This window comes from Microcaecilia unicolor, chromosome 4 (genome assembly GCF_901765095.1).
Source record: "Microcaecilia unicolor chromosome 4, aMicUni1.1, whole genome shotgun sequence".
Lineage (NCBI taxonomy): Eukaryota > Metazoa > Chordata > Amphibia > Gymnophiona > Siphonopidae > Microcaecilia > Microcaecilia unicolor.
In genome coordinates this window covers 292246682-292271385 of record NC_044034.1, presented here as the reverse complement: position 1 = coordinate 292271385, position 24704 = coordinate 292246682, and the positions used below count along the sequence as shown (strand labels likewise).

At 43.9% G+C, this 24704-nt stretch overlaps 1 protein-coding gene across 8 annotated transcripts in view; it reads right to left on the bottom strand.

Annotated features, from left to right (window-relative positions):
- Positions 1 to 24704, bottom strand: part of PAX8 (paired box 8) — a 144163-nt gene that overhangs the window by 76743 nt on the left and 42716 nt on the right. For 5 of the 8 annotated variants that reach the window (XM_030201694.1, XM_030201696.1, XM_030201699.1 and 2 more), the window contains 2 exons: positions 8423 to 8588; positions 429 to 629 (listed from right to left, as the gene is read on the bottom strand). In XM_030201694.1, coding sequence (XP_030057554.1) covers positions 429 to 629; positions 8423 to 8588 — 367 coding nt within the window. The remainder of the gene's footprint in view (positions 1 to 428; positions 630 to 8422; positions 8589 to 24704) is intronic. The other 3 variants (XM_030201695.1, XM_030201697.1, XM_030201701.1) reach the window with 1 other exon arrangement.

Genomic DNA, 24704 nt, shown 5'->3' with positions numbered 1-24704 from the left:
CACCCTCAGCATGTGGCCATTTCCGGCACTAGTGGAAATATTTGGAAAATATTTCTGCAGGGGGTTACCTGATGGTAATCAGGCAGCTCCAGTGATATGCTGAATATCAGCAGATAGCCGGTTGTATAGCGCAGTATAACCAGCTATCTGCTATGCACTAACTGGCAATATTCAGTGGGAGATAGCTGGCTATACCCCACTGAATATCACCAGATAGCCGGCTAAGTACCATTTAACCGGCCAGGTGTCATTCTTGGCTGGTTAAATGGTTTTAAATATTGGCTGGATGGTCTTTTGCACTGTGAAATCTATAAGGGTGGGAGAACTTCTCCCAGTGGTCCCTTCCGAGTTCTTCTAATATAGCTTCCAGTTTGCCTTTCTCCTGCATTCATCTACATTTTGCCTTTACTCCCCTTCTTCTTCATTACCTGTTTATTGAGCTGACGCTGGGAACTGTATCATTGTCGCATATACCCTCTGTTAGGAGGCGGTCCCGAATCTCCCAGGCAAACATTGTTGGATTCTGACGCTTGTAGTCCCCAATTTTCTCGACGACTTTGGGAGTTGCCACCTTTGGCTTAGAGCCACCAATCACACCTGGTCGTATACTTCCAGTCTCGTAGTACCTACTCCAATAGAGAAAGGAGTATAATTACCTAATACATAGCAAGATATAGAGGAAGAAGGAAGGTGCTCTAAAGCTTTTTGAAAAGGGGAGCAACTTCACAATAGCTGTATTCTGAATGACTCAGATCTTCCTTGTTCCTTCATCCATTTATCTCAATCACTTTTATCAACCTTAGTTTTTCCTGACCTTTATGGTCTCTTTTTCTCAGTATATCCTCATTTTACTTGGTAGATGGTGTATATCTCAACTGCCTCTCAATGCAAAGGTGACTTTCTAGGAAGACAGTGCCATTCATCTCCACAGACACTGTAAATGCCACCATGTTCTTTTATATCAGAGTTATCTATTTAGCTATTTAAAGTGAACAGATCTCATTCAATGCATGAAAATTATGGGGGTTACATTCTTCATGGACTCAGCAGGGAAAGGGGTATGAGATCCCCTTATGTGGTAAATGCGCAGAGTGATAAGTGGGGGACCTCCTGATTCATAACTTAACATGGGGAGTAGTATGGAACCTTCCTTATTAATTACTCAGCAGGGGAATCAGTGTGGGTTTCCTTCATTAGTGACTCAGCAGGGAGAGATTTGTAGGATCTCTCTTATTAATGATTCAGAAGGGGAGCTTACGGTCTCTTATTAGTGTCATACAGCTTGAGAAGGACCTAGATCAGGTGAAGTATAGAAGGGCATAGAGGGCTGTAATCTGCGTGGAGTGGCAAGTACAACCTCAAACAAGGGCACAGAGGGATGTAACCAGCACAGTGCGTCAGGTACAACTCTAGCCATCTGTAGTGGCAATCATCTAGACTATGTCCATTGCCCTCTGGTTTACACTATGTAAACATGTCAGTTGACTCCTTAGAACATCTGCTATCCTCTGCTATCGTCAGTTTGGAACTACCACCCGGCTATCACGTGGCCCAGGCGGTAATTCCATTTTTATGCGCGTTGAAAAATAATTTTTATTTTCTAACATGCGGCACTAACCGGCTGGTAATCGGCAGTGTACACGCTGACAATTACCACCTGGTTAAGGCGTGAGACCTTACCGCTAAGACAATGGGTGGCGGTAACGTCGGACCCAAAATGGATGCGTGTCAATGTTTATTTTGCTGCGTGTCCATTTTTGCCCCCCCCCCCCCAAAAAGGCCTTTTTTACAGGCACGCTGAAAAATGGACTTGCGAGCATCCAAAACATGTGCCTATACTAGTGCAGGCCATTTTCTGCTCAGCGTAGTAAAAGGACCCCTTAGTGAGTTACATGTGTAATTGGAAGCCCCACCCCCATGCACTTGCACTCTATCCTGCTTATTTTCGAAGGAGAAGGGCACCCATCTTCTGACACAAATCGGGAGATGGGCGTCCTTCATCTAAGGTCACCCAAATCAGCATAATCGAAAACCGATTTTGGGTGTCCTCAACTGCTTTCCATCGTGGGGATGACCAAAGCTCAAGGGGGTGTGTCAGCAGTGTACCAAAGGCGGGACAGGGGCGTGGTTAACAGATGGACGACGTCGGCCGATAATGGAAAAAAGAAGGGCATCCCTCACGGGCATTTGGACGACTTTACTTGGCCCATTTTTTTTCATGACCAAGCATCAAAAAGGTGCCCAAACTGACCAGATGACCACCGGAGGGAATCGGGGATGACCTCCCCTGACTTCCCCAGTGGTCACTAGCCACCTCCCACCCTGAAAAAAACAACTTCAAAAACTTTTGTCTTTTTTTTTTTAGAGTATGTCCTTCGCTATGCCTCTGTCCCTGTGACGGCAGTTGAGGACGTCCAAAATGTGGATGTTTCTGTGAGAAGGACATCCATGCCTTTGGTATGACTCCAACACCCTCTTTATTTATTTATTTATTTGGATTTGGATCACAAGTGGCAGCAGTGGGATTTAAACTGGCCACCTCTGGATTGCAAGACCAGTGCTCTAACCACTAGGACACTCCTCCACTCCACTCCACTCCACTCCCTTGAAATATGGCCATCCCTGTGTGAGAGGGCAGTATGCAGGTCCCTTATATTTTGCGCATACTCTGTTGCTTTATGTTATATAAATTGTTTTGTTCAGATCTTGCAGTATAGGCATGATTACTATATGCTCATTGAGAGGAAAACACATAAAAGGAATTAAGTAAAGCATGCTTGTCTGGGTCATTGCCAGCTGACCCAGACAGGCATGTTAATCAGGAAAAAAACACCATTATTTAACTAGACTGGAAAATTCTAGAAGTCGAGGTCTTTTCTCTGGGGTTGACAAACTGTCGGAGAACTCCCATAACATCACTCCTAACTTTGCCTGCTGGTGACAGGGATTTTCGCAGACTAAGTGGACTGGTGACTGAGCCAGGATGTTGTCATTTGTTGCAGTGATGTATTCTTGTTGTTATTATTATTAGCTGTAAATATATTTCATTTGCTTTTAAAAGCATGGTACTAGCAGTAAACAAATTGCATTTATCTTTGGGAAAGTTTGTGTGCTTTCTCTTCTTTTTTGGGCATCTTTCAAGGCTCAAACATCACCTTACTGGGCAGACTACATGGACCATAATGTTCTTTATCTGCCGTCATTTATTATGTTACTACATATGTGAGCTAGAGGGAGGATTAATGTAGATCCTGTTTCAGCCATAGATAAAATTATCTTACAAAATCCACTTCACTTCAAATTTTTCTCGATCAAGTGCTCAAGATCTGAAAATATTACTGGCGTGCCATCCCATTCTACCACCCTTTCCTGCAAGTAGGGATGTGCATTATTTAGTGCACATTCAGGGCCCCTTTTCCAAAGTGGTGGTAAGCCCAAAGCCATCATATCCAGCACTACAAAAATATATTTACTTTTGTAATGCCGGTGTGTACCCAGTGGTAATTGGACAGTGCCGCGCGGTTACCGCTGGGTTAGCGCAGAAACCCTTACTGCCACCTCAATGGGTGGTGTGGTAAGGGCTCCCCCCAAAATGGCTGCACGGCAAGTGCTTTACTTGCCACATGGCCATTTCCTGCAGAAATGAAAGACTGCTACGGGGGCCTCGGCACATGTCAAAAACATGCGCTGACTCCAGCGCAGGCCCCCTTTTGCCGCAGCTTGGTAAAAGATGCCCTCAATTTGTTAATGTGCCTTTTAAAAAATTTTGGGCGCTGTTTACCAAGACGTGCTAGCATTTTTAGCACGCGTGCTAATGCTAAATACATCCATATATTCCTACGAGTGCCTCTAGTGGTAGTGTGTGCTAATTTTTAGCACATGCTAAAAATGTTAGCATGTCTACAGCAAGGCTTAGTAAACAGGGTCCTCTGTCTGTAATTGCTAAGTTAATTTAAAGCATATTAACCTACAAATGAACATGTTTTAAGTTAATTAGTGCATGTTAAAAGGTTCTAAAATGCATTAAAATATTTTATTGAAATTAATGTTTGAAATGAACTGAAAAGGACATCTGAAAAAATCAGGGAAAAAACCCCAAATGAACAAACACAGACACAAACCACAGCACTATGCTCCAAGTAACCTTGTAAGCAAAGTTTTCTTGTAGTACACTTACTGGGTTCAAAGTAAAGAATTCTGATTCTGGAGAACCATGTTGAGAACATTTATAAATGTTATAAAATCTCTCAAAACTGATGGATCCCATGTAGGCATCCCAGGGTGATTCTAGGTCAGTTCCCACCTGGACAGTTCCCACTGGACAACTCCCACTTACCAATTTCCATCTGGAAAATTACCACCTGGGTTATTTACCACCCAACCAATTCCCACGACTCCAGGGAAGACAGTTCCCACTCTTACTACTACTACTACTATTTAGCATTTCTATAGCGCTACAAGGCGTACACAGCGCTGCACAAGCATAGAAGAAAGACAGTCCCTGCTCAAAGAGCTTACAATCTAATAGACAAAAAAATAAATAAATGAATAAATAAAGTAAGCAAATCAAATCAATTAATGTGAACGGGAAGGAAGAGAGGAGGGTAGGTGGAGGCGAGTGGTTACAAGTGGTTACGAGTCAAAAGCAATGTTAAAGAGGTGGGCTTTCAGTCTAGATTTAAAGGTGGCCAAGGATGGGGCAAGACGTAGGGGCTCAGGAAGTTTATTCCAGGCGTAGGGTGCAGCGAGACAGAAGGCGCGAAGTCTAGAGTTGGCAGTAGTGGAGAAGGGAACAGATAAGAAGGATTTATCCATGGAGCGGAGTACACGGGAAGGGGTGTAGGGAAGGACGAGTGTGGAGAGATACTGGGGAGCAGCAGAGTGAGTACATTTATAGGTTAGTAGAAGAAGTTTGAACAGGATGCGAAAACGGATAGGGAGCCAGTGAAGGGCCTTGAGGAGAGGGGTAGTATGAGTAAAGTGACCCTGGCGGAAGACGAGACGGGCAGCAGAGTTTTGAACCGACTGGAGAGGGGAGAGGTGACTAAGTGGGAGGCCAGCAAGAAGCAGATTGCAGTAGTCTAAACGAGAGGTGACAAGGGTGTGGATGAGGGTTTTGGTAGACTGCTCAGAAAGAAAGGGGTGGATTTTACGGATGTTGTAAAGAAAGAAACGACAGGTCTTGGCAATCTGCTGGATATGAGCAGAGAAGGAGAGAGAAGAGTCAAAGATGACCCCAAGGTTTTGAGCTGAGGAGACAGGGAGAATGAGAGAGCCATCAACAGAAATAGGAAACGGGGGGAGCGGGGAGGTGGGTTTGGGGGGGAAAATGAGAAGCTCGGTTTTGGTCATATTTAATTTCAGGTGGCGTTGAGACATCCAGGCAGCAATGTCAGACAAGCACGCTGAAACTTTGGTTTGGATGCAAGGTGAGATATCAGGGGTAGAAAGGTAGATTTGGGAGTCATCAGCATAGAGATGGTAGGAAAAGCCATGGGATGAGATTAATGAACCAAGGGAAGAAGTGTAGATAGAAAAGAGGAGGGGACCAAGAACAGAACCCTGAGGTACGCCGACAGGCAGAGGGATAGAAGTAGAAGAGGATCCACCAGAGTGAACACTAAAGGTGTGGAGGGAGAGGTAGGAAGAGAACCAGGAAAGGACAGAGCCCTGGAATCCAAGTGAGGACAGGGTATCGAGAAGTATGCTGTGATCGACAGTGTCAAAAGCAGCGGAAAGATCAAGAAGAATGAGGATGGAATATTGACCTCTGGATTTAGCCAGTAATAGGTCATTGGAGACTTTAGTAAGCGCAGTTTCGGTTGAGTGGAGAGGGCGAAAACCAGATTGTAGTTGGTCAAGAATAGAAAATTCGTTCCCATACCGGGAGTTGAACCCGGGCCGCCTCTTAACAATCATAATGGAACAAAGTCTGGCATATATCTCCATCCCGTTCCCCTTCCAAATATGCAGCTCATTGGGGGGGGGGGGGCAATGCGCTCCACATCCCCCCCCAAACTACACCCATGTTACTTCCCCTCTCAGACATAATCTTCAGCAAACCACACTATACCATGCAGAAAAAAACCCCCAAATCCAAATAAATAAAAACCGTAAACTATAACCCCCAATACAACCCAACAATATCCTCCAACGCAACCCAACACACTAAAAAGAAAAAAAAAACTAAATTTCATACTTTATTATGTTTTTTAACTGACTTGTGTATATTAAATAGATATTGAAAAATTAGTGTCCTTGCCACTCACCAATTCCCACCCAGTCCCAGTAAATCACCTTTCCAACAAACCCACCAACTCCCACCCGATTCCACTGCCAAACACCCAATTTTTCAACAAACCTTGCTGCCTATCAGCAACTTCAAGCTTCACCTCTGTTCAGAACCATACAATGCCACTTCTTATGCAAATTCCGATGCATTAAAAAAAACCTCAATAAAACACCGACGCAAGAAAATGACCAAACACTACATCTCGATAAGAAAAAACTTCGAAGAGTGGGAAATAGCTGGGGGGAATAGTTCTAGGAGGGAATTGTCTGGGAGGACTTCGCTGTTGAGAGATGTCCAGGGGAAAATGTCCTGGTGACAACTCGCTAGACACCCCTCAGGGTATCCTCTTGCCGCTAGTGATCCTCTGTGTTTATCCCATGCTTTTTAAAATTCTGTTACTGTTTTTGTCCTTCACACCCTTGGTGAGTGCATTCCATGTATCCAACCACTTTTTCATTAAAAAATATTTCCTGAGGTTGTTCCTGAGTACAACCCTTTGAGGTCTGGCTAATCACACCTTCCCCAAAAGAACCTATAAAGCAAAATAAATCAAGGACTTTTAATAATTCATCTAATTGTTTACCATCTAGACTGAGCACACCCCCTAGCTAGGGCTGTCATCAAGCGTAACAGAATACTCTGGTTACTTTCTGATGATGTAAACACAAAACAACAGGCACACAGGAATTTGCTCTAGTAGCAGTGGCATGGACTCCATTTTGTCCCTCTCTTCTGAAGGCCCTGCCCTTAGCGCCTTCTCATTATTAGGACAACCTCTCCTTCCCCTCATTTGAAATCAGTCAAACGTTTATGCATAACAAGGACAATTTTCAAAGGGTTTCATCCAGTCAGATAATCGTGGTTGAAAACTGTCCCCCTGACAGTGAGTAAATATATGCATAGAATGTGGGCCATTATGGGGACAGGGATGGAGTGGGGAGGAGGGGAACATTTTACATAGATCTGTGTTTTGCCCTCATTGTACTACTCACAGAATTATCAGATGTAAAATTTGTCTGTGCTTTGGTACCTGCATATCTTGTAAGCAATTTTCAAAAGGAAATTATGTGAGCAGTTTCCCCAAGATCCTTGTGTACACAAATATGCTCTTACTTTGTAGCAGCACCAGCTACTGAAAATTGCCCCATCTATTTGCAGAGGTATGCAGGTGACTTGAAGCTGCAGAAAATGATGAGTCTGTCAGAACTTTATGATGGGTATCAAAAACTGAAAAACTGGGAGAAGCTTCATAGCCAAGTATCCCTGGTCCAGTGGTCTTCACTCAGAGTCCTCATGGGCTATTTGAAAATTACCCACCCTCTCTGTGGATAAAAGTGCATGATGATGGTTCTTTCAGCTGTTAACATCTACTGTGTTGTTTTGACTGAACTGTTCTTTGCCACACACCCAGAAGTTGCCACCCTAGGTGACTTCCTGGTTTGCCTAATGGTTAGAGTCAGCCCTGGGCTTTTTTACAAGGAGGGACTTTGTTAGTATCTTGTTAGCAGGCAGGGAACATCCTGATTTTTGTTTGCGCTGACACTGAGCATGGCAGATGAAGGAAGAAGGCTTCCTTTTTGATACTAGGTCTTGTGTGTGTGTGTGTGTGTGTGTGTGTTGGTACTGGGCATGGTAGAGGGAGGAGAAAGAAGAAGAGGAAAGTGTCCATGTTGGTGCCAGGTCCTATGTGTATTTGTTTGTGTGTTTCTGTAGAGGAAAGAGAAGCAATCCCTTATTGACAGGGCTTTTTTTGTGGGGGTACTTGGGGGTACTGAATACCGGCACCTTTTTCATTGTCTGCTAAAATTGACCCATGGTTCCCAAGTTTTAATGAAAGAGCTCAGACTCTACACACCAATTCTACCTTGTCATGGATTCTGTGATTGGTTGCAGGGGGCCTGGCTATTGTAGAGTGTCCCTTAGTGATCACCCCACCCCAAAGGGTGGCCCTGGCATTTGAGTACCGGCACCTTTTTCAAAAGAAAAAACACACTGCTTATTGATGCCACACCTTGTGTATTGGTTGGCATTGCACATAGCAGGAGAAAAAGAAAGGCTCCCTTGTTTGCAACAGTCATGGTAGAGAGAGAAGGACCTGCTCCCCAAAGCTTAAACTTGGTTCTTTCTTACCTGCCAAGGATTTTGCTGACGCAGCCATGGCTGACCCGTAACTGTCGGGAGATGTCGCATGGTCTCACCCCCTGGTGCGCCAAGTCCACAATGCGCTGTCGTACCACCTCTGGCAAAGGACGGCCATTCACGAAGGCCCCACCTAGCTGATTCATTCCACCATGACCTGCAGTAACAAATGGAAGAGCGATTCATTTTTACCGCTGCAGCCAGAATGACACCAATGACATACAGAACTAGGCACGAATGAACCCTGAGAGGCAGCAGTTCTTGCTGTAGTACTTGAAGGTTTATAAGATAGCTCCATGCCATGAAGAAGAGCGAGGCTGAGCCCATCCTGACTTTACCCCATTACATTTAAAGAACAATTCTATAAACTGGGGTGCTAATATTTACATGCCCATTGTGTGCATGAATGTTTAAAATACAAACATGTAGGCGCATAGGTGTGCGCTCATGAACATATATGTCAGAATGTCATCTAACCACTATTCTGTAAATATGTGACTATCCTGCATAGCCTATATTTGGAATGAGGGTGTTCTCATGGATGGGACATACCTGGGGCTCCAACTTGTGAGCCAAGCTTACAGAATACTATGTCACACAGGTTCCTACCACATTTAGGGGTCCACATTTACACCAGTTCTAAGGCTGGTATAAGTGGGGCCACCTAAATGTTAGACAAATTGATACTGCATTACGCTAGTACAGTACGTAGATTATCCAAACGCCGATTAACCGAATGTCCAATTATCCAAACCAACATCTCATTCTCCCTCTCACTCCAAACTTGCTTTTACAGTCAACAGTGCTACACATGCTGCTTCTTTCTAGCTCATTGTAATGTAGTATCCTTCCTGCAGGAAACAGGAAGTTCCATCAAAGGAGGCGGGACGCTACAGGCTAGAGAGAGGCACCATGTTCAATAGTTGCTGACTGTAAAAGTAGGTTTGGAGGGTCAGCAGAGGGAGAGAGAACGAGAGATGCCGGATTGCTGGCCATTGGGGGGGAGGGGACAGGAGACAGAGAGAAACTTGACATGGTAGTGGGGGAGCTACAAGAGATGTGGAAACAAGGAGGCCCAGTAATCAGTGAATTTGTTTTGTTTTACTGCGAGAAAAATGCTTTTTACCGTTCCCGCAGGGCAGTAAAAGGTTTGTCCAATCATCCAGATTTATGATTATCTGCTGAGGATAGTCCAGATAATCAGCGTCGTTATGTATTCTATAATGGAATCTAGGAGCTTTGGTTCCATTATATTATAGTTATAGCGGGTCGATATTCAATGCAATTTAACCAGCCAGAAATGGCTCCTGGTCAATTAAATTGCCTGTTCGAGGCTAACTGGTCCTTTTCAGCAACACTTAACCAGATAGTGCCACTGAATATAACTGCTTAGTGCCAAAATGAAAACCAGCTATTTTGGGGGTGTTCCGGGAGCAGAGTCGGCACTTGACTGGTTAAGTGCTAATATTCAGCACTTAACTGGCCAGGTTAACTGCATAACTAGGACCACATAAATGTCAGTCCTATCTTTCTGTGGTTCACCATAGCCAGTTAAGAACTGAATATGCGTTAGCTTGCTCTAGAAATCCAGAAATTCAATGCCGCTGTCCAGACATGGACCGGCACTGAATTTTTCAGTTTAACACTGGTGGTGGTCAACAAAATGCTGATTGCCGCTGGCTGAATATCAGACCCTAGGATCCTATCACTTGCCCTCAGGATGCCTAAACGGAGGAGCCCAGTGTAGAATTATTCTCTTAGCGACTTGCAACATGGCAGTTAATAAAAAAACTTGAAGGGCAATTCTATAACGATGTGCCTGTGATTAGGCGCCCCTTTGCACATGTGTGTGTGTGTGTGTGTGTGTGTGCACAAAAAAACAGTACTAATGTACTTTAGCACACTAGCAGGCTTATTTTCGAAAGAGAAGGGTGCCCATCTTTCGACACAAATCGGGAGATGGGCGTCCTTCTCCCAGGGTCGCCCAAATCGGCATAATCGAAAGCCGATTTTGGGCGTCCTCAACTGCTTTCCGTCGTGGGGACGACTAAAGGTTATGGGGGCATGTTGGAAACATAGCGAAGGCGGGACTGGGGCGTGCCTAACACATGGGCGTCCTCGACTGATAATGGAAAAAAGAAGGGCGTCCCTGACAAGAACTTGGTCGACTTTACTTGGTCCATTTTTTTTTACCACCAAGCCTCAAAAAGGTGCCCAAACTGACCAGATGACCACCGGAAGTAATCGGAATTGACCTCCTCTTACTCCCCTAGTGGTCACCAACCCCCTCCCACCCTAAAAAAAAGGTTTTAAATATTTTTTTGGCAGCCTCTATGCTAGCCTCAAATGTCATACTCAGCTCCTTCACAGCAGTATGCAGGTCCCTGGAGCAGTTTTAGTGGGTCCAGTGCACTTCAGGCAGGCGGACCCAGGCCCATCCCCCACCTGTTACACTTGTGGTGGTAAATGTGAACCCTCAAAGCCCACCAGAAACCCACTGTACCCACATCTAGGTGCCCTCCTTCACCCCTTAGGGCTATGGTAGTGGTGTACAGTTGTGGGGAGTGGGTTTTGGGGGGCTCAGCACATAAGGTAAGAAAACTATGCACCTGGGGGCAATTTGTGAAGTCCACTGCAGTGCCCCCTGGGGTGCCTGGTTGGTGTCCTGGCATGTGAGGGGGACCAGTGCACTACGAATGCTGGCTCCTCCCATGACCAAATGGCTTGGATTTGGTTGTTTCTGAGATGGGCATCCTTGGTTTCCATTATGGCCGAAAATCGGGGATGACCATCTCTAAGGACGACCATCTCTAAGGTCGACCTAAATTTCCAGATTTTGGCGTCCCCGACCGTATTATCGAAATGAAAGATGGCCACCCATCTTGTTTCGATAATATGGGTTTCCCCGCCCCTTTGCCGGGACCTCCTGCGAGGACGTCCTCAAGAAAACTTGGGCGCCCCTTTCGATTATGCCCCTCCACGTGATATTCCATATGTGATATAGAGTGCAAATGCATGGGGGGCGGGACTCCCGATTACACATGTAACTCACTAAGGGGTCCTTTTACTAAGGTGAGCTGAAAATGGCCTGCACTGGTGTAGGCACATGTTTTGGATGCTCGCAAGTCCATTTTTCAGTGTGCCTGTAAAAAAGGCCTTTTTTGGGGGGGCCAAAAATGGACATGCAGCAAAATAAACATTGGCACGCATCCATTTTGGGTCTGACGTTACCGCCACCCATTGACTTCGTGGTAAGGTCTCACGCCTTAACCAGGTGGTAATCGTCAGCGCGTACACTGCCGATTACCACCCGGTTAGTGCCGCATGTGAGAAAATAAAAAATATTTTTCAACACTCATAAACATGGAATTACCACCTGGGCCACGTGGTAGCCGGGTGGTAGTTCCAAACTGATGCACATTGGACACATGTAGGCTCCTACGCGGCTTAGTAAAAGGGCCCCTAAATACTGTAAGTTATGCGCCTTTGCTGTGTTTAGGCACCAGGTCTATTGCTGGTGTAACTGCAGGCACTCTAATACCAGGTTATACTTGTATTCTGTAACCGAATCTGGGTACCTACATGCCATTATAGAACTGCTTGTTACCATGCAGCGTCAAAGTGCCTACAATGAGATGCCAACTTATAGAATTGTGCCCAAATGTTCTGGTTTCCAAAAGGAATGTAGAACTAAACTTCCTGCTTATACAGGAGCCAAGAGAGGATGGGCTCAGCCAGACCCAGATGACCTGGAGCCTCCTCCTAATAGTGGAGACCCCTTGTCCTTAATGGCTTGAACCTTCTGCTAATACTCAGAGAAACAGCAACATTTTCAGTTTAACCAGGTTAAAGAGTGAAACATTAAGCCAGTATCCATTTTTTCACTTGTCTCCATGTGCATTCTAGGGTTTACTTTCTTAAAGGACTACAAGTACCAGAATGAACTGGGATAGGAGTTATGAAACCATAGCAAGCTTTGCTCACTATTGCTTAGGGTGCATGCCAAATAAGGGGTTATTCATGAAGGGGTCAATATTCAAAATGATTTCACCAGCCAGAAATAGCTCCTGGCCAGTTAGAAAGAGCTGTCCACCGATATTCAGCTGCACATAACCAATTAATGCCAATGAATATTACCACAGAAGTGGTCTGTGGTGATATTCATTGGCATTAATCGGTTACATGCCCCTGATGCTAGGGTCCACCTTGGGAGTCAGCACTCAAGAAAAAGGTCTGGGTGTCATTGTAGATCTGAAATCTTCTGCTCAGTGTGCGGCAGTGGCCAAAAAAGCAAACAGGATGCTAGGAATTATTAGGAAAGGGATGGTGAATAAGACCGAAAATACTATAATGCCTTTGTATCACTCCATGGTGCATCCGCACCTTGAGTATTGCGTTCACTTCTGGTTGCCGTATCTCAAAAAAGATATAGCAGAATTAGAAAAGGTTCAAAGAAGAGTGACTAAAATGATAAAGGGGATGGAATGCCTCTCGTATGAGGAAAGGCTAAAGAGGTTAGGGCACTTCAGCTTGGAAAAGAGACGGCTGAGGGAAGATATGATTGAGGTCTACAAAATCCTGAGTGGTGTACAACGAGTAGAAGTAAATCGATTTTTCACTCTTTCCAAAAGTACAAAGACTAGGGGACACTTGAGGAAGTTACATGGAAATACTTTCAAAAAAAATAGGAGGAAATATTTTTTCACTCAATGAATAGTTAAGCTCTGGAACTCTTTGCCACAGGAGGTGGTAACAGCGGTTAACGTATCTGGGTTTAAAAAAGGTTTGGACAAATTCCTGGAGGAAAAGTCCATAGTCTGCTATTGAGACAGACATGGGAAGCAACTGCTTACCCTGGGATTTGTAGTATGGAGTGTTATGATTTGGGTTTCTGCCAGACACTTGTGACCTGGCTTGGTCACTGTTTGAAAAACAGGATACTGGACTAGATGGACCATTGGTCTGGCCTAGTATGGCTACTCTTATGTTCTTATGTTCTTAAGTGAAAGTCAGCTGTTTTGTGGGCAGTCCAGGGGCGGAGGCAGCACTTATGAAGTTAAGTTCCGATATCCAGCTCTTAACCACATAAATTAAGTGGCCATATCTGACTGCATAATTCAGTCCTGTCTTTATGTGGTGCTGCTTAGGCGGGTAAGGGCTGAATATCACACTTAACCGCAAAAGAGATAGCCAATCACATAAACCTGGATATTCAAAGTTGATGCCCAGACATAGCCCTTACTGAATATCTGGGAATTACGCACTCACCACTGCCAGCTGAATATCTACCCAAACTATTTAGTGTGGGTAAAGCCCCTTGCTAAATGAGACATGCACGCTAAGGACTGAGTTCTATAAAAGATACCTAAAAAATTAGTGCCAAAAAATAGCGCTAAGCACTATTCTATAAACAACGCTTAAAGTTAGGCACCATTTATAGAGTAGCGCTTAGTGCTGGGAACTGCGACTACATTTAGGTGTGATCATTTACACCAACGGAACCTTGGTGTAAATCCCCCTGCCTAAATTAGACGCGGATTCTCATTATTCTATATCAACGCATGCAAATTAAGGGAATGCCCCGATCTGCCCACAACCCTGTGTACAATTTACAAGCGGATCATACATCTACGTTTACGCTTGTAAATTTTAATTCCAATTAGCACCAATAATTGCTTGTTAAAATCTCAATTATTGGCACTAATTGGTTCATTATTCAATTAAACTGCGCACGCAGTTAGAATTTGGGGATAAATGCTAGCACATGTGCATACAAGATATACAGACAGCATGATAATAAGCTCATTTGCTCTTATCATTAAAATAAATATATATCAGTAAATCTGAAGGTTGTCAGGACCCATTAATGTAGCACCTGCTGGAAGATAGTACTATAGTTAGCAAGCCAGCCATTAACCCAGGGCTCACATTGAAAAGTAGACCTTCTGGATATCCAATCCATCCCCATCCTGAAGACATCAAAGCCTCCACTGGACTCCCTGACACCAAAAGAACAGACCAGTTCAGAGACAACCCATCCTTTGCCAGCAGGAGGCAGTACAAAATCTTTCTGCTAGCAAGTCCAAACTGAGGAATAGGCAATGTAGGCATATGCATAGGGGGTCTTTTACTAAAGGTCAGCTCGAGTTTTCTGCAGCAGGTCCCATTTTATTCCTAAGGGTCCTGCTGCAGATAACTCGAGCTAATCTTTAGTAAAAGACCCCCACAGAGCAGCAAATTCAGAAGGTGTCTGAAATCTGGGACCCTGGATTCCCTGTTGCTATCTGATCTCTGGGAGAACATCTCCCCACTGGTTCTCTACCTGCCGGGTGCCATGATTTTAAACCCAACCTTGACTGCCAACAGTGCCACTGTTCTCTATACAGTGCCACTTTGTGGCTTGGGTTATCACCTCACTGTATCTGTATTTCAAATCAAATTTCTGGAATCAACAGCAGCACAAAAAAAAAGGAAAAAAAAAACCCCAGAAAATAAAATCAAGTTACAACGCAAATGGTGGCTTCTTCCAAATTCAGTTTCCAAGCTACTAATGAATGTGCAAATGGACCTAAGAAACCAAGACCTGCAGTCTAATGTAAGATACAAGGGTCGCTTGAATCTGAGCTATGCCTGACAGACAGACAGACACCGGAGCAGCTGCAGCAAATAAGTAGCTCTTTTTTTTTTCATTTCTGGATTTTTGCAGTATTTTTAGTACTTTAATTCTAATTTTTGATTACGGAAAAGGCTGCTGACATTTATTACTTGGGGTTCCTCCCACTCACCCTTTTCTTTTCTTATATAGATTGGGGCAAAATTATTTAATTAGGCAGGTGAAGCTCTTGCCCGGCTAAATCACGTTGACTGGGCCAAACCCAGACGTTCAGCGACATATTCCCACATATTGTCGCTGAATATTTTGGCAGACTACAGCAGCACTAAACTAGTTTTCTATAAAGGGTGCTCTGAGCTGAGCAGATATAGAGAATGCTAGCTTAGCATGGATTTCATGCCTAACTTTGGGTGCCAACATTTATGTCTGCCAAAACCTGGTGTAAATACTTGGCAGTTAGGTGCGTCAAATGACGGTATTCTACAACATTGCACCTAACATCTGGGAACACCATGATCTGCCCATGCCCCTCCCATAGCCACACCCCTTTGGAGTTGTGCGCTATGAAATTTAGGCCTGTATTTTCTAGAATAGCGCCTTGAGCATATTTATTTATTTATTATTTATTTATTTATTAGGATTTATTTACCGCCTTTTTGAAGGAATTCATTCAAGGCGGTGTACAGTAAGAATAGATCAAACATGAGCAGGAGGCAATTAGAGCAGTAAAAATATTTGAACAACAATACAAAGTATGGCATGGTATACTACTTGCAATGACAACACAATATGTACTAGAACATTATAATTGGTAGTGAAGGGTATACGTAACTCCAAATTGTTGCCAATTAACATCAATTATTGATTGTTAACAGCTCATTAACTAATTAGTTTGCACATGGATCTGAGATCCGCACCCAAATTTGGACGACCTATACAGAATCTAGGGGTAAGTGCCAGGGCAGTCCAGGGACAGCATTGGGGTGCTGGAAGTTATTTGGGTATCACAGATATTCAATTTTGATGCCTAGATACTAACCGAGCATGTTGGACTGCATTTAGGGTCCCTTTTACAAGCCATGATAGGGCTACCATGGGCCTGGCATACGGCGAGTTGGCCCTATTGCCAGGCCACTGCGGCAACCCAGTGGCAGTGCTGACTCCCACTGCATGGCTTTCTGGCGCCAAAAGTTTATTTTTAATTTTTTTAGCACTGGGGGCTTACCCAGTGGTAATCATTGCCCAGTTACCACTGGGTTAGTGCAGGAGCTCTTACCACTCCTAAAAAGGAGACAGTAAGGGCTCCCCCCCCTTTGGAAATGGCTGCACGGCAAGTGTTACACTTACCGCACCACCATTTCCAGTTTTTTTTTAAAGTTCTTTTACTGGCAGCAGTAAAAGGGGGCCTCAGCTCAGCATATGGCAAATCCAAGTGCTGATGCCACTGCAGGGGTCCTTTTACCGCTGCTTGGCAAAAGGACCCCATAATGCGGTCCTATATATGTCCAGTTATCTATCGGGATATAGTACTGAATACTGGTGTACCCCAATGACTTCCAGACACTGTCAAACACTCAGATATTTAATGCTGGTGGCCGGGTAGGGGCCTGTACTGAATATCTGGGTTAATTCTGCCTGTGGTGGTCAGTGCTGTCAAAAACAGAAACCACTGCAGGCTGAATATCGGTGGCATTGTTTCTATGGATGTGCACCGGCAAGAAGCAATCTGTTACTTCAGAAGCAGGTGAAAGCTTGGCACTTCTCACAAGCCTTTAATACATGTGGTGACTGACTACCCCACTCACTCCGTACCTGGACTAGTTTTCCGTACACCCTGTAACTTAGACCAGTTCCTCATATCTTGTTTAACTATACAAAGATTTTGCCTTGAGCTTAGCCACCCATCTACTTAACCCAATTGACTTTGTACTATCCATCTTGACCCCGTCTATATATCTGCACTTGGACCCTGGATACATAGTAAGATGTTTCATTGTACTGTAGAAAACATTAGCATCATATCTATGCTATTTGAATGTTCTATTGTGTTGTTTATTAGGTGTTTTGCTTGTATTCTGCTGACATCATATTATATCTGTTATTTGAATATTCTTCCATACTTCCTATTATGGTATCATTTGTATTGTACTGACATTTATCATATGTCTAATATATGACTTTTACACTGCTGTTAAATGTGTATATTTCTGACACAGTATCATGTTAGTCCTATTATTATGATTCAATTTGCCTATCTCCAAGTTTATCTCATTGATTTGTATGTATGTACTTACCCATATAGGTAATGGGCAGATTAAAAATGCTAAAATAAATGAAATGATATGCTTATATTTGGTCATTTTTACTATTACTAATAATCATTTCTATAGCACTACTAGACATATGCAGTGCTGTACATATTATATATAGGTACTTTCTCTGTCCCTAGGGGGCTCATAAGCCAAGTTTCTTGTACCTGGGGCAATGGAGGGTTAATTGACTTGCCCAAGGTCACAAGGAGCTACAGTAGGAATTGAACCCAGGTTGCCAGGAGCAAAGCCCACTACACTAACCATTAGGCTACTCCTCCATTTTACAATTGTTATGCTGTTAACAAAATTGTAAATTTTGTTAGTCTGTACCTGCTGTACAACATCTTGGTTGAATCTCTTCATAAAGGTGGTTCATAAATTCCCCCTCCCCCCCCCCCCAAAAAAAAAAAATTAAGTTAGATTGTAAGCTTGAAGAAATGGGCAGTTTTGTGTATCTGTAAAATGCTTTCTACACCTGGTAGTCCTATAATACAGGCCTACACTACGTGGATAACCTATCCAGATAGCGGCTGCATGCTTCCACTCTGTGAATAATCTGTAGGGTCACTGCCCCTAAACTGGCTCACATTGATATGGACCATATTGGCCTTTTTAGCAATTTAAATGGTCTGATACTCTCTGTATAAGTTTTCAAATTCTACAGGCAAGCAAATTATGCAGCTGTCGAACCCTGGTGAATGCATAATTTGCCTTGAATTTTTTTGGCCCAATAGTTCTGACTACCCTGCACAGTGGGACTACATTTCCCTGCATGCATGCAGTGGAATAAAACTAGAACTGGATCTGCCCATGGGAGTCAGTTCTTTGTTTATGTTATTTATTTATTTATTTATTTATTTATTTGAGGGTGCTTGATATTTTGTCAAAAACATGTGAATGCAGCTTGGTGGTTTACAATTTAAAACAATGAAAGGAAAAGGAAGCAATGAAATAAATCATCATAAGAAAAGCCTAGAATAAAGGGGATGAAAGAGGCAAAAGATACAAAAAGAACAAGGGAGGGAAAAAGGGGAAGGTAAAAGGGGATAGGGAAAGGAATAGGAGGAAATATTTTTTCACTCAACTAATAGTTAAGCTCTGGAACTCTTTGCCAGGGTTAACGTATCTGGGTTTAAAAAAAGGTTGGACAAGTTCCTGGAGGAAAAGCCCATAGTCTGCTATTGAGACAGACATGGGGAAGCAACTGCTTGCCCTGGGATTTGTAGTATGGAATGTTGCCACTATTTGGGTTTCTGCCAGGTACTTGTGAACTGGCTTGGCCCCCGTTTGGAAAACAGAATACTGGGCTAGATGGACCATTGGGCTGACCCGGTATGGCTATTGATATGTTCTTATGTAAAACAGAAAAAAGGATCTGTGGTGAGAAATTCAGACAGTATGCTTCTAGGCATTTAAAGTAGGGGTGGGGGGCGAGAAAAGGAAACAAGGGAATTAGGAAGTCATCCCCAGCAAAAACAGGGCAGCAATGGGGAAGGTAAAGTTAATATTTTTAAAACATATCTAAACAACTTACTTAATGGAAAGCAATGAGCATAAATGCTTGCTGTCAAAGTAAAAAGGTTGAGAATCTGCAAGCCCTGATGTTTAAGGCAGACTTAAGAGCCATGATGACCCTAACAGAGAGCATAACTCACTTATAAAGTAACTGAAAAAGCCATTTTTAAGATGTATCTTACATGTTTAAATGGAAGGTTCAGCATGGAGATAAATGGAAAGGGAAAGGGAATTCTAAGGGTATGATCCTCCTAAATATCCAAAAGCAGAATCTCTTTTAGTTTTGTGTTGAATATGGGTAGGTAGAGAGAAGACAAGTAATGTAGCCTGTGAAGAGTGGAGAGTACATGGGGGAATATAAGTAAGAAGCAGATCAGTGATGTATGAAGGTGCCTGTGGCTGCCGGCCCTTGAAAACAAAGACCAAAATTTTATATTTGAGCCTGGCTGAAATTGGAAGCCGCTGCTCTGTAGTAAGTAGCGGGGTAACATGATCTGTGCAACACAAATTGTGAAATAATTTAACAGCGGTGCAGTGGACGAGCGAACTGGGAGGCAGGCCACTATAAAGGGAATTGCAATAATTAAGTTTTGAGATAACAAGGGAAAAAATAAGAATTTGGATGAGGTGAATAGGAAGGAATATAAGAACATAAGTATTTCCATACTAGGACAGACTGAAGGTCCATCAAGCCCAGCATCCTGCTTCCAACAGTGGCCAATACAGGTTACAAGTACCTGGCAAGATCCCCAAACAGTACAAAACTGCACAGGCTTATCCGGGTCTGGTTCTGCCCTGTTCCTTGCATGGAGTTGTAGCTCTGATTCTGTAAGGTAAATTAACATGACAACTAGAACTAAACTCCATGCATGCAACGGGGCAAAATCTAGACTGGATCAACTTGTTCAGTTGAACCAGGGTCAGTGACGTTCCTAGGGGCGCTGACACCTGTGGCGGATCGCCGATGCGCCCCGCCCCCCCGGGTGCAGCGCCCCGCCCCCCCGGGTGCAGCGCCCCCCCCCCCCCGGCGAAATAACCCCCCGGGTGCAGCGCGACCCCCCCGGTGAAAGAACCCCCCCTGGTACACGCCGCGGGGGGGGGGGTGCCGCGCGCCTGTCGGCTCTTCATTTCCATGCTCCCTCTGCCCCGGAACAGGAAGTAACCTGTTCCGGGGCAGAGGGAGCATGAAAACGAAGAGCCGACAGGCGCGTGGCACCCCCCCCCCCCCAGCGGCGTGCACCCGGGGCAGACCACCCCACCGCCCCCCCCCCCTTGGTACGCCAATGACCAGGGTAAGGTATTAGATGTGATTTTCAGCAGCTATGTTAACCTGTGAGAAGAAAGGAGACCTGTGTCCTGCTGGTGTATGTCCAGGTGTAGTATTCAGGCTAAACATTTTCATTTTATTTAGTTTCCCATTTCATTTATAGAATTTTCTTTCTTTCTTTTGTTTGTTTTGTTTCATTTTGTTTAAATAAGAACATGAGAATAGCCATACTGGGTCAGATCAATGGTCCACCTAGCCCAGTATCCTGTTTCCAACAATGGCCAATTCATGTCACAAGTACCTGACAGAATCCCCAAGGGTAGCAAGATTTGTGCTACTGATCCCAGGGACAAGCAGTGGCTTCCCCATGTCAATAGCAGACTATGGACTTTTCCTCCAGGAACTTGTTCAAACCTTTTTTAAACCCAGATATCGCTGTTACCACAAACTGTGGTAACGAGTTCCAGAGTTTCACCAGTCATTGAGTGGAAATATATTTCCTCCTATTCGTTTTAAAAGTATTTCCATGTAACTTAATTGAGTGTCCCCTCATCTCGTACTTTTTTGAAAGAGTAAAAAAACTTGATTCAGTTTTACCCATTCTACACCACTCAGGATTTTGTAGACCTCTGTCATATCCCCCACCCCCCAGCCATAAATTTTCCAAACTAAAGAACCCTAACCTATTTAGCCTTTCCTTATTTTTCTTTTAGGAGCAATGTCATAAATACTTCACACTATCGGTCAAACAGTGCACTCTGTTCTTCATTATTACATAATAGTGTGCCCTATTGCACACCATTGCCCAATAATTCACACTTGTGCAATAGTGCACCTTTCATAAATCAATAGTGTGTGCTATCATACACTATTGTGGAGGAGTGCCTAGTGGTTAGAGCACCAGGCTGACAACCAGAGAAGCTCAGTTTAAGCCTTCCTGCCACTGCTCCTTGTGATAGCCAACAAGTCACTTAACCTTCCATCACCTCAGGTACAAACTAAGACTGTGAACCATCCACAGACAGGTAAATACCCCTCCTCTATCTGAATGTAACTCACTCTGAGCTGCTACTGAAAAAACATATCCGCCAAATTCTGTGTACTATTGAAGAAACAGGATAAAACCTGAAACTTTGGATTTAAAATGATATGAAACGGCAGGGGAAAGGTTGTTTGGCATTTTAAAGGAATCCGCATCTCTAGTGTATTTCCTCAGTAATCCTCTTCTATCTACGGAGCTTTCTACCAATCAATAACAGTCTCAGAAAAGTGAAAGAATGTCAGACTGCTCTCCTTTCTTTCCGGACCAATGTCTCCAAATGGGTTGGTTTTGCACAGATCCTGACAGGAATGAACCTCACTCCTAAGCCAGGCTACGTGAAGTATGATCTCAGTCTCTCCAATTTATTGCTAACGCTTGCCATAGTACTTGCATTGTACCAAAAAGAGCTTCTTTCTGGAGTTCATAAGATGGAACATGCATAGGCAACTTATCCAGATGTGCTTGGAAGTTTTTTTTCTCCTCTGTGAATCCTGCAGTGTCTTTTTGTGCAGTAGAGAATGACACGGGGACAAAATTTGTTCCTGTCCCCCCCGGGCTCTGTCTCCATCCCCACCCTGTCCACACAAGCCCCATCTCCATCCCCATCTCATCCCCGCAGGCCCTGTCTCCGTCCCTGCCCCGGTCCCCATTCCATCCCCGTGGGCTCTATTCTCATCTACAGAAGCCTCGAACACTTATAATTTTATATTTAAATCTTTTCATTAAAGTATAAAAGGAACGATATACTGTGCAACTGTTGTGTATAAATTACAAATAGAAAACAATAATAACAACTAGCAGCTATAATAACCCTCCCATCACCACCACCACTCTCTACCCTTCCAACCCCAACAATAGCTGACTTCTACTAGCCCAAGGAATCCTAATCCACCTCTTAAATTGTCCAGGAGTACAAAATACAACCTGTTCTGTATGCCCTACATGGGAGAAATATACCCTATGAAGCACTGTTCTGATTTTTTAATCTGTGGATGAATAAGAAGTCATCAACAATCTCAGGATTCAGTCTAGCTCTCCTGTCTTCCACAGTCCCTCCTGCAATAGAAGATGTCTTTTTAGAAGATGTGCTGGTAGCAGAATGTACAGGATCCTCCATGCAAATTTTGCTAGCTGTGGCCAACATGTTTGCTTGTTTTTCCAAAAAATAAAAATATTGTCATCTGCATCAATCAAACATAAATAACAGTCCAGTTCAATAACAGGCTTCAAAGTAAAAAGTGACACGGGGACAAAGTTTGTCCCCGTCCTCACAGGCTCTGTCCCCATCTCCGCCCTGTCCCCGTGGGATCTGTCCCTGTCCCCATCCCATTCCCATGGGATATGTCCCTGCCCTGTCCCTGTGGGCTCTGTCCCTGTCCCTGTCCTCATTCCCGTGGTTACTGCAGGTCCCCGTCCCCGTGTGCAGGCCATGAGAGAACTGAAAGAGCCATGCTGCAGTGTGGTTTTGTGTGTGTGTGTGTGTGTGTGTGTGTGTATGTGTGTTGGGGGGGGGGGGGCGGAGGTTCTCTTGAAACAAAATGGTGGATTTTTGTTTTGAATCAAACCACAGCAGCGGAACTAAAAATAAATAATAAGAATAAAATAGCTAAGAGGCAAAACCAGCACACAAAGACAAACATTAAAATACAACATGAAAAGCACAGATGCTCCCACAAAAGGTCTATCCTCAACTAAAATTCAACAATATGAATGTCCACATTAATTGTTGCCTTCTAGTATTGCCCAAGCAGAAAACACTGGATTCTCCTAACTGGGCTTTCCATGATGCTCTTAAGAAAGGGAGCAATGAAGAGTTCAGGGGAGAAGGGAGCTTGGAAATGGAGAGGACCACAGGGCCTAGTGGGAGAAGGATCTAAGCTTGTTAACTGGAACCAGGTTTGCCCAACAGGGTTTATCCAGTCTTAGGTTTACCCCCATTAAATGCAGGGACTAGAAGGCTTGCTTTTCTTAAGGGGTCTTTTTACTAAAGTTTAGCTCGAGTTATCTGCAGCAGGGCCCATAAGAATAACATGGGCCCTGAGGCAGATAACTTGAGCTAAGCATTAGAAAAAGACCCCTTTAGAGAATACAATGGGGAAATCAGAACTACAAGTCCCTGTATGCATTGGGGTAAGCTCAGGACTGGATCAACCTAGTCAGGCAAATCTGGATCCAGTTGGCAACCCTAGAAGGATCGGAGAAAGAGGTGAAATGAGAAGGGAGAAGGTTTGGGGGGGGGGGGGGGGGGCAAGTGAGAGGTGTCTAATTTCTATTTGTGCCCGGCATTGCAGGCTGTAGATGGGAGGTGGCTGCATTCTCTCTGTGCAGTTCACCTAGTACTGATACATTTTTAAGGCTTCTATTTGCAGGTATTTATGAATGAGAAATATAGGTGTTTATTTTCCATTTAAGTAGGAAGGTATTTGTTGCTGTGTTCGCAGTGCAGGATCTACTACTGAGTACCTTTTCAGGTAAAATCAGCTACCCCACACTGAAGCTTCATTGAGATTTGCAACAAAACAAGACTGAATGAATGATTATGTTTGAACAGCTGATGACTTGTCAGTGCAGAAAAGGCATAACAACTCAGGGGAAGATGCAAGTAATGAGGGGGGGGGGGGGGGGGTGGTGAGAGAATTCTAGGGGAAGTGTTTTTTTTTCCAGTGTTTATTCAATAAACACCTGTTCTATTTTTTTCCATAGCGGTGTGTTATCACTGTGTGTTTTGTTTTTAAGTTTAAATCTAAAATCAGAAACCCTATACATATGAGAGAATTTCTTTTTCTGGTCCTCACTTCTCCCCATCTCCAACTCTGAAACTAACCCTTTTATATGCTTCGTGCTACATGGATCAAGCCCTCTACAGACAAGACATATTGATGGTGCATACTTTCCTTGCTCCAGGACACACACAACTTCTCTCTGCCACGCTGGCACAGGGAACTGGCAGGAAAGACGTCTCTTGCATTTGTGCTGTTCTTTGCATTTCTTGTTTCACTGCTCACAAGAGATAAATCTGCTTTGCAAAACTGGCACTCAGAAACATTAAAGCAGATTTTTCTGACACAGCTCCACAGTGAATCTTATTCCTGCTGTTCCAGTACTGAGAACAACACACACAATCCTGCCAATGCACCATACCCTGCCTTGCAGCACTCTTTCCTATTCTCATACTGTGACCCCCAACACAGCACTATGCCAATGCACCTTATTCCTGCCCTGCAGCAGTCCCTGCCATTCCACGGAGATTTCGATTATGCCCCTCTTGGTCTCCTGACACCACCTTGACCTTTTCTTCAGAAGTCTGAAATCTTTATGTTTTCCAAAGCTCATATACTACAGTTGGTCCTATAAAAGTTAACACAACCTCAAAATGTCTCCAGTTTACTCCAAAGGTGGCCCCATTAAGAGACATCTAGCTGAACAATAAAAACAGGTAGCAGTGTGGCTACAGACATTTTGACATATATTTTAAAACATACTCCCAGCAAGAAACATGTCTGTATCCTCGCGAAAGTACCTCA